Consider the following 13,528-nt stretch of genomic DNA (forward strand, 5'->3'; position numbering starts at 1 on the left):
AGTGATAGATTTGTGCCAGGTGACGGAGGCATTTGTATATTAATTGATTGATTTTCCTGGTCCCCATTTGATCCCAGTTGATTTCCATCCTAAACTGATGTTTTGATCTTCTCTCCACTCTTGATCATTGTGTCCCACAAAATGGTTCTGCAGATCTCATCTACTCAGGCAAGTGTTCTAAACAAAGGTACTAAGATTACAACCTCCTGGTCTCCTTCCCTCCCCAAAACCAGACTTCTGTACACGTCCCACCCAGATTATTGAAACCTACGCTAATCCGTGTGTTCTATAGTTACCATTGTTAATGGCTGTGCCATACGCTCTATTTTTGAAGCCAACTATAGAATCTCTTTAGTGTCATCCTTTCATCTCTAGAATTCTCATAATTCACGGATGCTAGAAGTCTTTTTTTATTAACAGATTAAGTCGTATGTATTCAGCGGCTGCACTCCTGCGTCATTAGGTGTTTCTAGATCACCGTAAATCCAGCCTCTGGCTGATCACTTCCCTGGCATCATCGTGGAGAAGATCTGAAGTATCAATTGTGACTTGGCTCTGCCAGATCCTACCCAGGGCTGAATAGCAGGGGCCAAAGGGGTGTCTGTGGTGCTCTTCGGACAGCTCATGTCATTGGGACAGTTTCCTTTTTAAGTTTCTGAGAAAAACTTAACTGTAAATCTCAAATCATGTGAAGTAAACAATAATAAAACCTAAGTACCTGATAAACTTGACAAAATAATTATGGTCCCACAGGTCTTCAGTAAATGTAGTGCAAAGACTTTCTATCCCTGCACAGACAATGCCAGGAAGTATTCTCAGTGTCTCCTTAAAATGTGCAGGGGCTCACGGGAGCAGGCGTACCCTGGCACGACCAACAAGCAGACCAAAGCAGAAGGAAAGAGTGCTCTAGGTTAACTGCGGAACGAGGGTGAGACGGACAGATAGACTGACATGGCTATTCCAGAAGGCATGGCAGAGGGGAAAAAAGCTTGATGTCGCACATGTGGAATACAAGCAGAGAGAAGTAGCACATTGCTGGTGGAAGGGCAGACAGATAATAAAACTACAAATGGTTTCAGAATAGATAAGGAAATGTCATTTTGATGATCCGTTTGGATGGAGATTTTTAAGCTAAAGCCATTGCATGCACTCTGTAGACACTGATGGTTTGAAGAAGATCACAAGTGCCTTGTGACTGTCTCTGAGAGAGTTGATGGGAGCAGCCTGGGCTTTGCTTTGCCTGGCTCACAGGTGAGTCCCTACAGAATGGTCAGGCTGACTGCCTAGATGCCCAATGTGAGCCCCATTCTGCATTGCATCATACCTAGTGAAGAAATGGCAGTGGTCAAAACGCCATCTCGTAACAAACCAGGGCCTCTGTGTGGTTTCTGATGCAGAGAAGCCTCTGCGCCGTAGATAAGAGCAGTGCTTAACCCCTAATGTAAAAAAAATAAACTAAAGAACTGGGATACATTTTTGTTGGTTGCCTAAGATGGTTTCCAGATTGCAGTCTCGGGCATTCTGTAAAGTTACTTAGAAAACACCAACTAACCAAAGTGACTGATGCAGAAATTGGCCATTGATGCATTTGGAGTGTGCTTCTCCATTTACTGTGAAAGTGGGTATTGGGTGCTGAATAGGGCAACTGCAGGAAAAACAGTTGTACCAGAATACTGTGCATGGATGTCAATTAGATGTAGCTGGAATTAGCAGTTGCTACCAATAACCTGCCTCTGCTACCCCTGGTAGTGCCCTTTCAGCACTGATCTTGGATCAGGAAGGCAGCGATGCCAACTTGAAGAAAGCAGGGCTCTAAAAGATGTTTACTTCTGGTAGCTTACATTACCCTGCTCCTCAGTCGCCTAGCCAGGATGAGCAAGAGGTCTTCTCCAGTAAAGGGAAATCACTTGTCGAATGCAATCTCAAAAGCAATCTGGTTCAAACTTTCCCTGTTAAACTTTAGTTACTATAAACCAGGGATGTGGAATTCCTATCCCCGGGGCATCTTGTTTGGGGTCAAGGGCAACAAGTTTTTATGTTTACTTTGTCCTTGGGACAAGTAGGCCCAACCCCCTGCAGCACAAACCCTTTGGCTGCCTGTTTACAGAGAGTTGAACTCTCTGCAGTTGAGGTAATGTGTTTCCAAAGGATAATGCTGTTCGAACTTGTATTTATGGTTCATTATTTGAAAGCCTTCATTATTAGGGTGCGTGCTGTAAATAAATGTTTTAAGGTCACACTTCACTACTGACGTTGGTTCCAGTACAAAAAAAAAAAACATGTACACACATGTTTGAAAAGTGTAGGCTAAGAGGCTAAGTATAATGCTCCCAGAATGCTCTCTGATTATATGCAAATGAAGTGTCATTTAGTAAAATGTGTTGATGCATGCTAGTATTTCCCAAAAATATTTCTAATGGAAAATCAGTGTAACCATTTTCAACACGATTATGGGAAGCATGAAAATAAACAAACACTGACAAAGCCAACTGATCTGACATATTTTTATAAGTCTTTTAGTTTCATCAATGCGTGTCTTGTTTTGACATGGCTTTTGTAACACTTTATTGTTGTGGGAGCTACCAGGCCCTCAACATTGTAACAAACATTGGCAAAACCCCCCCAAAAAGTTTTTGAACTCTTAAAGCACACGTTGCCACCAGCGGCATAACAAAGGCCCGCAGCCGCCCTCCAGGGGGCCCCGTCAGCACAGCACCTGCCCTGAGTGAGTCTGGAGAGGGGGCTCCTCCATGTTCTTTGCAAAGGGGCACCCTCCAGTTTCGTTACGTCACTGATTGCCACTGTAGTTCCTGACACTGAACAAAACTACTTTGTGTGGCAATATGCTCCTTGTGGAAGAGCAGAATGCGATCACTCACAGTAAAGCCAGCCGAAAGAGAGAGAAATAGAAGTTTAATAAAAACAAAATGTCTTTAACATCAGACCTAATTAGTGACCAAGACCCACATGTAGGTAGCTTTTTGCATGTCGCAAACAGCGACTTTCGCTGTTTGCGACGTGCAAAAAGCACATTGCGATGCACAAACCCAGTTTTGCGATTCAGTAACCTGGTTACCGAATCACAAAACGGGTTTGCGACTCGCAATTAGTAAGGGGTGTTCCCTTCCTAATTGCAACTCACAGTGCAATGTAGGATTGTTTTGTGACCGCAATCGCAGTTTGCACCCATTTCAAATGGGTGCTAACACTTTCGCAAAAGGGAAGGGATCCCATGGGACCCCTTTCCCATTGTGAATGTCACTGTAAACATTTTTTCAGAGCAAGCAGTGGTCCTGTGGACCACTGCCTGCTCTGAAAAAATGAAACGAAAACGTTTCATTTTTCGTTTTTGTTATGCATCTCTTTTTCCTTTAAGGAAAACGGGCTGCATTACAAAAAAAACTGCTTTATTGAAAAGCAGTCACAGACATGGTGGTCTGCTGTCTCCAGCAGGCCACCATTCGTGAGGGGGTCGCAAATTGCGACCCACCTCATGATTATTCATGATGTGGGCATTTGCGAAGCCCTTGCGAATCACAGATGGTGTCAAGGACACCATCCTACATTCGGATTTGCGACTCGCAATTTGCAGGTCACAAATCTGAACCTACCTACTTGTGGCCCCAAATTCTTAAAGAAAGTCACAAAAGTGCACCCATGGTATATGTCGTACCCCTATAAAATATTTGTGAACTGTATTTTAGCGTGGGTAAATACGATGTGTAGATTTGCTCATGTGAAAATCTATTGAGCATTTGCAAGTTCATTTTCCCTCCAGCCACTTTCTTCCCAACCCTCGAAGAAGTTCTAATTCTGCCATTGTCGGGAGTAAATGTCCAACCTTTCTTATTATGGGAAAATATTAGAGAGAAGCTGGTAAAAATCTTTAAAACATGCAGGTTAGTAGGTTTGCAGACTCAAAGGCATTCCAGCCCTGGAACTATTGCTGACTGCTTCCTCCAGCCCCAGTATGCAGATCTGCAGAAAGGTGCCAAAATAAGGAAATTGCTACAGTAGGGATTGAAACTGCAAGAATTCAAGCCCTACTATGGTAGTTGCCCTGGCATAATCAGAGAGGCTATTATCAGAGCTCTTACATAATGAGATTGCTGCCATAATTTGGCGCCACACTACATGGCACCAAAGGGACAAGTAGATCTTTTTACAGGACAAGTAGATTTGAGAAGCAACCTGTCCCCTGGACAAGTAGATATTTTAATAAATTCCACACCCCTGTATAAACATACTTTTCATTTCCTTGGTGTTTTGAACTGCGCTGTTGGATTGCAAGCAAAGGGTGTCCATTATGTAGGTACTGGTGTATCCTATCTAGGCACTTTATAAGAACAAGTCTATTGATTACCACCAGAGCAAAAAGAATGCAAGCCAGTTCCTATTTTAGCCAACCAGAGGTGGGTCTAGTTGCAACTAGGTAGATTAAGTTAGCGGTGCTATCAGGCTAAAAGGAGTGAGATGCAATCTGAACAGGACTCTGGTAAGCCCAGCGACTCCTCTGATCCTTCTGAAAGAGTCCAACTGAGTTCACAGTATGGGCTTCTAGGTTTGTAGAGAACAATTACGTCTGAATCAGTTTGACTCGAAAGACAAACGTTTGTAAAAATGATTCCTCATGTGCAGATAGAGGCGACCTCTCCAACTTCTTGCCTGTATGTGGAAACCATGCATGTTTGTGAGATGGGCACCGAGATCTGCATGCATCCTACAGTTCTTAGTTGGCACTTCTCATAGGATAATGATATTGTAAGAACACCTCTGAGGGCCAGTGGGCAGGCAGGGGTTACTGGGCCCAACCGTAGGGGTTGAAGCCTTTTGCTCCTAATGTCTGGGGACCGACTTACTATGGATTCTGAGTAACTGGGACAAGTACCCCTTCTGTATTTGCTTGTTGGAGCAAGCCTGATCCGAGCAGTGCACAGCTAGTGATACGCCAGCTCATAACTCAAGATGTGTACAGCAGCAGCAATGAATCATGGCCCAGCCAAATACTCACGTTATGAAAAAGGGAAATACTTTATTTTTATCGCTAACCACCACAAAGGAAATATATGCCATCCACCAACAGATACACGGCCCCCTTGAGGTCAAGGCTCTAGTGTTTCTTTAGGGATTCCCTGTCCCACTTCTCCTCACGTTACAGATAGTGGTTATTCCCCATCCCCTATTGGTATTCCCCACTTGCACTCATAGTCCCAGGAGTCTACGTTGACTCTAAGTTACACTCAACAGTGTTCCAGTGCCGCAACACTTGTAGCAGCAAGTTCCCACGGCGCCAAAAGGCCCTAAACCACTCTTGGAACCACTGGCATGAATGAAGCGTTTGGAATACCTAAGTGTGCCCTTTTTACAGAAGCTCTCAGCTGATGCAGCTTAGTCCAAGTGAGCAGGCCTCACGTGACCCTGGCAGCAACGCTCAGTGGGTGCAGTCTCTCTCTCATTTGCAGTTGCGCTCCTAAAGCGACCAGAGGCTGTCTGCGGCCCCTCCTGCGAGGTAATTGTTTAAGTTCATCTCCTGGTAGGGAGTGGCTATGACGATCCAGGCTTGAGTTCCTTGTCTGGGTGATAGTATGCAGTTACTCCTACGTTGTACTCACTTCTCTGGTGGGGGGCAGAACAAGTTTCAGTCCTGGGTGCTCCTCGTGACTTAGGGTTTCCACAACTTAAATCCATGGGCTCTGGAATGATCAGCACGGTAATATTCTCCATGGCGATCCCTCCTGGCATACGGGGTCGTCACCACAATACTTCATAAAACTACAACTCTTACTGCATAGAAGTCTTTTCCGCAGTGGTGCTGTCCTGGCATATGGGGTCGCAGATTGTCCTGTACACAGACAACACAATTGGTGCAGCAGCCATTTTCTCAAACATTGCACAGGGCCTCCATTCAAAAGGACTCTCTACTGGACCTCTCCTCTGCCTGGCGTGCTCTCTCTCCTCTGCCTGGCGTGCTCTCTCTCCTCTGCCTGGCGTGCTCTCTCTCCTCTGCCTCGCAGGGCACACTGGTCTTGGCAAGCGAGCAGGCGCTGGTGCTCCATGCTCCAGAGCAGCTGGTCTTGGTTGTCCTGTGTGATGTCCCCTCACCCAGCAGGGAGCCTAGCAAGCCTTGACCACCCGTCTTGGTCACAGGCGGAGGCCTTGCAGAGCTTCCCCTCCTCACAGAGCCCATCTGGTTGCTTTGCAAATGAGTTTTTGAAATCTCGAACTCCCCTTCATACAGTCCATTTCCAAACACCAAATGTGATTTAGGTTCTGGGTCTCTGCAGTTTTATGTTGGGGTTCTTCTTCTTTAGAAGTGTCCACTCCCCTGCTCTCTTTTGCTCTTGAAAAGCAGTGTGTCACAGTAGGAGTGTCTGCAAAGCTGATAGTGCCACAATACAGGCCACGGTAGAGAATAGACTTCACACCTGGATGTCCGCCACAGCTGTATGTGCCTCAAAAGTATATCTCAGGGGGCCCCAGCCTTACTCTTTATGAATTCACCATCAGCCCCATCTCCTTGCCGAGATGTGTCCTGGCCCCTTTCCTGTGACCTCTCACTGAATCAAAGAGCCCCCTTTGAATTGTACAAGGGAAGCCTGGCTCTCCCTTCCTCCAGTGTGTACCGCCCAGCTTAGAGGAATGCAGCAATGCACAAATCTGTTGGTGGAGGGGTAGGATATCTCTTAACCTCCTGTGTTTCACCATCCAGGCCTAAGTCTTCCAAAATGGACCCCAAGACCCTCCATGTATTGTAGCATCCATCCATTCCGTGCAGGTATACAACGTGCACGCACTGCACAGTATTGTATCTTCCATATACTGTACCACTCCTAGGAACACATACATCAGCAAATGCATTTAACATGCAAGCACTGCCCAGCTCTGTATCCTTTGTGCTGTACCACTCATAGGTACACATACATCCAGCATATGCATTTACCATGCACTCAGTGCACCTTTAATGTATTATACTACTTTCAGGTACTCATACACTCATTCATGCATATGTCCTGCACACACTGCACAGCACTAAATCGTTCAGTTACTGTTCCTCTCATAGGCCATGTACATCAAGCTTATGCATTCAGTGTTCATGCACTGCTCAGAACTGCATTATCCCTGATACACCAACTCTGTGCTGCCCAGCACTTCACACTATTCTAATGTAGCCCAAGGGGGACTTAAGCATGCAGTAGTGGAACTTTCAAAGTGAGTGAGACTGTAGGCCTCACTCTAGTGACGCATGTTAAAAAGAACCAGTTCACTCCTGCTGATCACTGCACGGTACACTCATGCTGCTTAACTCCTGTGGGCATGAGGGTAGCGCTTTGGGGCACCCCTCCTGGTTCAACACCACCACAATCCGTGGGACAGGCTTGTATCATGGCACACGCATGATCTGTGTTTGCCTGTGACAACTAAAAAAAAAAAAAAAAAGCATTAGGGATCCAGACATCAGTACAGTTGGGTAGTCAGTACATGGGTGCACGCCCATTACCATGCAGAGGACCTTTCCATCCTAGCAGTCTGTATGCAAGTTAGTGCCTGCCTAGCTTCTCTGCCACGGGTTTCTGCAGTCTTTGTCTTGCTTTAGTGGCTCTCGGTTTCTTCTTTCATTGTGCTGTTCTTCACCATTTTAATTGCTGCTTTTTGCAGCTGTGAGTTCTGATCTGTTATCCAGATAATATATATTATATTAGGGTTGTACAATCCGCTGCCCATAGCAGTCTTTCTTCTTTTACCAGTTTTCTGCAAGGTGCTCTCAGATTTCCTTCTCTTTTCCATTTGTGCCTTCATTTCACTGCTTACATGGTGAGAAAGGTGTTGGTTACTTCCTTAATTTTCAGATAGCAGAATGGTGCGCAGAGACTGCATTGGTATGTATCCTTGTTCAGTAAGGTAATGCAAGACCTGCAATGGAGTTTGCAAGCCAACTTTCCACTGGCCCTTTTTGATTTAGCCTGTGACGTGAACATTGGTCGTTCTCTTGTTTTCCAGATGTGTAAATTGGGCAAACCTGTGTGTGGATACACTTTGATGAAAAACAAACCCTTTACGTATAGACCTTGCACAGAAGAGTACAAGGTAACCCACGCTGCAGTCCGTCCACTGTGTGCTGAACTGAGATCTCGCCACCTTTTCTACAGGCCACTAAAAGCATCCAGTTCAGATGTTTTGTGACCACTGTAGTGTTACACTCCAACTCATTCCTCACTGCTAATGGGTATTTTTTTTTTTTTTACTTTTTCTAAGTGTTTGTTTCTGTCTCCCTGCAGTATTTTCAGAGGATGGTCTCCTGCCTCTTGATAGACACATTTTCTGAATGCATTTATTTTTATACAGGGATATGACCACACTGGTACATACTGTACATTTATACCTGCTCTTGTGCTTGAGTTCCAGGATCCGGCTTAGTAGGCGAGTCTTCGGTGGATTGTAGAATGCTGCTCAGACTGTGATGGATAGAATTTATGCTAGAAAGTGAGTGTCAGTATCTGGTGTAGCAGTAGAAAACAGGCAAAGTTTTTTCAGAACTAGTGACCCTAACTTGGGTTGTTTTTTCTTAACGTCAGAGTTGTGGTGGATGGCTAGGAGGTTCTGATACTCAGGATAACCATGGACTGTTCTAATATGTTCTATTTAGATTCTCTGTATGTTTCTTTTGAAAATAGAGTACCTCTGTCACCTGTCCAGCCCTCCTGACTCTACATTAGAGACCATCCGCAATGGTGTCTAGAGTTTAGATGAGACAGCTGGAGGGTACTTAGGCAACCAACTTACTGTTTGTTGATAAAACATTGCATGCTTTAGAACAGCTTTTAGAGTTTAATATGATCCCATATATGGAAGGAAACTTTACAGGTAGGTGAACTGTGTCCTGCTCTGCTATGGGGTGTTTCTGGTCTCCCCCTCACACTCTGGTGTTCTAGGTCTGCAGGTTGTTGTGGTGTTTCACTCTATTCTGATTTCACCTTTCTTTCCCCCTTTAGGTAACGGACCAATAAGAGCTCAGCCTGCCCCTAGTCCGTCCGTGCGCCCCAAAGACGACATGCAGAAGCGGTCCTAACATTGTAAGAAACCCAGACCACGGACGGCAGGGCATGAGCGTGCATGTGTGATGCATGAATGATTCTTTTTAACTCCTATCGCAGGGGTTAGTCCATGTGCTGCTCAACCACACATGTGCCGACTACATGCATGATAGTGGGAGCAAGCTATGGTGGTTCTTTTTAATTTTCTGCCTTGTGATTTCTAGCATATATGGTATATTTTATAGGATATGCTGGTAAAAGACCTCACATTTCTTCCCGTCTGCAGTTGCGTCTCATGCTGCTTGGCTTCTTTAATCATTTTAATTGCTTGCAGACCACCCCCAAAAACCTGTGCTTGACTGGTGTAAAAGGCCTTCTTGGTTGCAGCCTGAGCAGACATGCAAGAATTAAACTATCAGCTACCTTTCTGTAAGACATAGTTAATGTTTCTCCCTTTTCACTAAATTCTGGATAATCTAAGGACAATGGCCCTGCACACTCACCTACAATATCAGTTATTCCTCTGACATACACATTAAATATATACTAAAGGGTAGAGGGGAGATAAGCTTGACATCCACACACAATATAAGAACCACAAGTACTCACAAATGAGTTTAACTGTTCACTTGTATTGTCAATATTGTTAGATGAACACTCATAGTGAAACAAAATATATTACAGATCCAATTATATTTCTTTGAATTACATCATATGACATATTCATCATGGAGGTATAGAGGTATCATGAAATGTATATAACGCCATTAAATGATTTCCAATGATAATGTTAAGCGTGGATGGTTTGTCACGTAGTGTCAATCCTGCGAAAAAATGGATGCAAATACGTGTTTCGCAATTTATATTTCTGCTTCTTCAGGGCTGCAGAGAATACAATAATGCTTGTATTTAATTTTACAGAAGAACATGTGTAGTAAAACTAAAACAATTTTACGTAGGATCATCTCATCCTAACGCCAGAAGTCTTAAAATACAAGAAATTACAAAAATATGCTTCTTCAATAGCGTTGGGCAAATTTTCAGTTAAAAGATACAAAATCAATATCCATCAAAAATTGAGACATGAAAAATAGGCATTAACTGGTCAAGTCCTATTGATGGTTAAAGAGGCTTGGGTTAAAAAAAGAAAGAATCGAGGGTAGTAGGTCAACAGAAAAATAACGTGTGTGAAAGACAAACCTGAAGTGGAAGGAGGAAACGGGTAGATGAGATTCTGTTCAAACACTTTGGTCAAGTGTTTACATGTTTTTGTCTATATGAGATCTTTAACTGAGAAATCAAGAACATAACTATTCAAAACTAAAAGGTGTCACATCCCTTATCAATTTCTCTTTCTCCATGGCAAAACTTCACAAAGGAGTACCCTTTTATCGCCGGTTGCTCCATCCACCATTTCTCATGCTTCCATCCGACCTCTTAGAATAATTCTATAACATAATATCAGTTCCCACATCGAGACTACATCACATTTAGCTGAAACATTAAAAGAACATTTATTTTCTTATTTTAATAACCCGTCCAAGGTCTTACTGCAATTTAAAATAGTGTCCTAACCGTCCACGGTTTTTGATGGATATTGAGTTTGTACCTTTCAATTAACAATTTGCCCAGTGTTATTGAAAGAGTGTATTTTTGTAATTGCTTCTATTTTAAGATGACTGGTGTTAGGGTAATATGATTCTATGTAAAATTGTTTTAGTTTTACTAGCTGTTCTGCTGTAAAATGAAATAGAAGCATTACTGTATTCCCTACAGCCCCGGAGAAGCGGCAGTATAAACCACGACACGTGTTGGCATCCACTTTTTTTGCAGGATTGATCTACTACGTTACAAACAAAGCATCAACACAATATTATCATTGAAAATCATCTAATGGAGTTATATGCACTTCATGATATGTCTATGATGAGCATGTCCTATGATGTCATTTAAAGAAATGTAATTGGATCTGTAATATTTTGTTTTACTATCAATGTTCATCTAGCAATATTGACAATACAAGTGAACAGTTGAACTAATTTGTGAGCACTTGTGGTTCATATATTGATTGTGGATTTCAAGCTTATTTCCCCACTACACTTTAGTATATATTTAATGCTTCACCTTTTGCTTCTTGTAATACTTTGAGAACATTGGTGGGGCAGTGCATAAGGCCTGTGCTGGTGATATCCTGTGCGCCACACTCATTCGTTTCAGCTAAAAGTTGGAATTTGCTTTATCATAGTGTTCCCAACAAAGCTAAACTGGTTAAATCTTGACACGTTAGCTCTGCATAAAGTGGGTTGAAACTGTTCTTCAGTGAAGGAGCGGTCCCGGTAAATGCTTGTTCCAGTCTCTGAATTCAAAACCACATACATGTAGGTGATTGTTTTTGTCTGCCCACACCCCACCAAAGCTGACATGGCTGATCATGTGGGAGGCTGCTTGTTGCCTTCTGAAAGTGAATGTGTGGACTCACTATTCATACAGCCAGAGCAGTAGTGTCTGTCCTAAGGCTGTGTACACATTATCATTGTAGAAGAGGACGTAGACCTTGTTGAAGATCCCATAGATCCTTTGATTCTCTGGTCACCAAGTCCAAATGTTCTTAGATGTTTCTGATATTACATCATTGAAGTGAAACCACACAGTGGATGCTGTAACCCACTGGCCCTACGTTAACAGACTGTTCTTTAAATTCAGCCAAGTGTGTGCTTCCTTTTTTCGGTCTGGAGTTAGCCAACGCCTTTCATTTTATTAAAATTATATCTAAAACATGCATTCTTTTAGGGTCTTTCAATTACCCTTCTTCCCCCATTGGCCTGCTGTTGTGTGATTCACATTTGTCTTCCACTCATGGGTCAGCCCACTTCAGCCACTGGTTATCTTCACTTTGAGTGAAGGCATTCCACCCTTTCACAAGAAGCATATCCACAAGTAACATAGCTCCTTTTAGTGCCTGGGAGTACTTGGGCAAAATGTGCTGTTTGCATAAAATGTACATTTTTGTTTTTTTTTAGCTTTATTATTAATTTTTTTTAACATTGACAAGGGCCACCCGGCTTTGCCATCAATAGTTTTACAAAACCTAAAACAAGCATAGTTTAAAACAAAAGGCCTGACCTGTTGCCTTTGCCAGTGTCTGTTATGAAGCAAGGTTAGATTCGCTTTTCCTCTAGTGCAGTGACTCTCTCTCACTAAGGTTAAGTTGAGCTGATGGTGGTGAGGCCAGGCCACAAAGACTTGTGACAATCCCAACAGGTGTGGATTTGTATTTTTGCAAACTGTCTGCTTGAACCTTTCTTCAATTTGCTCTTAGCAGCCCATCTGTCACAGATGTCATCCCTTTCTGTCTGGAATACTGAACAGATGCATTTGAGCTGCAATTTCGCCTCTGCCTAAGATCTGTTGCACACCCCTGCTTCTTTCAACTTGACGGTATTACCTCTGTACCTTCTTCTTGAACAAAGCCACCTAACACAGGTTTGTCTGCTTGCTTCAAAGAATTGATCATTCTCTGGCCTTTTCGCCGCTGAGTGCATCTCTTGGTCGTGTTATTTTTTGGTCAATGTGCAAAGCTTTTCTCTTGTTTGCATTGTTTTTTTCCTTATTTTCTTTGGGAAAGGTTTTCCATGCTGTTCAGGCCCTCTATGCGTATGAGGGTCTAGTAGCTTATGAATGCATTCATGTGTGAATTGAGCATGACAAGCCCTCTGGTGCCTTTTTCCCTTGCTCTCTAGTTGTAACTTTCCCCCTCGCAGTCAGAGGTGGTAGGACTTATCTTTTATTTCTCAGGCCTTCCGGATAGGGCTATGGAAATTATGCAGACTAGTTATTCTTATGCAAGGTTGTGTAACCTCTGATGGTATTGCACCTTTGTATGATAGGCCTCCATCTGTGGTGTGGAATGTTTGTGTGGCAAACCTTAGTCTTTGGAGCTCTGTTTACCTTATTCTTCGGGTGGTATTCCAAAGTGGTGTGTGAAATAAGCACTGCCCTGCCTCAGAACGTGAATCACATATGTTGCTGTACTTCTTCGTGTGGTACACCTTTGTGTGGTAGGCTCAGGCAGTGGAGTGCAGTTTTGATACTTTGTGAAATACCACTCAAGCTGTGGATTGCAGAATTTGCTGTATTGCTTGTGTGGTACACCTTTGTGAGGATCCCCCTCATTAAGAGCATTCCAGAGTTTGCCATGATTCCCTGTGTTTCATCTTTGTATGCCAGGCCTCAGTCTATGGTACCACCAAGGCCTTTGAGTGCAGAGTTTGTCTGTATTGCTTGTGTGGTTCACTTTTGAGTGGTAGTGTGGAGTTTTCCTTACTTCATTTTGTGGTACCATTCACGCTGTGAAGTGCAGAGTTTGTCTGTATTGCTTGAGTGGGTCACTTTTGAGTGGCAGGGCTCCGCCTGTGGAGTCCAGAGTGTGCTGTCCTTCCTCGTGTGGTCTTCCTTTGTGTGGCACACCTCATTCTGTGGAGCCTGGAGTTTGCCTC

At 43.5% G+C, this 13,528-nt stretch overlaps 1 protein-coding gene across 2 annotated transcripts in view; it reads left to right on the top strand.

Moving 5' to 3' along the window:
* DNAJC5G (DnaJ heat shock protein family (Hsp40) member C5 gamma) overlaps window positions 1–13,528 on the top strand; it is a 167,179-nt gene that overhangs the window by 141,187 nt on the left and 12,464 nt on the right. The window contains exon 5 of one of the 2 annotated variants that reach the window (XM_069233585.1): window positions 8,991–9,071. The exons of the other annotated variant lie outside the window; for it this stretch is intronic. Coding sequence (XP_069089686.1) covers window positions 8,991–9,067 — 77 coding nt within the window. The 3' untranslated portion in view covers window positions 9,068–9,071. The remainder of the gene's footprint in view (window positions 1–8,990; window positions 9,072–13,528) is intronic. 2 annotated transcript variants of the gene reach the window in all.

This window comes from Pleurodeles waltl, chromosome 5 (genome assembly GCF_031143425.1).
Source record: "Pleurodeles waltl isolate 20211129_DDA chromosome 5, aPleWal1.hap1.20221129, whole genome shotgun sequence".
In the NCBI taxonomy this organism is placed as follows: domain Eukaryota; kingdom Metazoa; phylum Chordata; class Amphibia; order Caudata; family Salamandridae; genus Pleurodeles; species Pleurodeles waltl.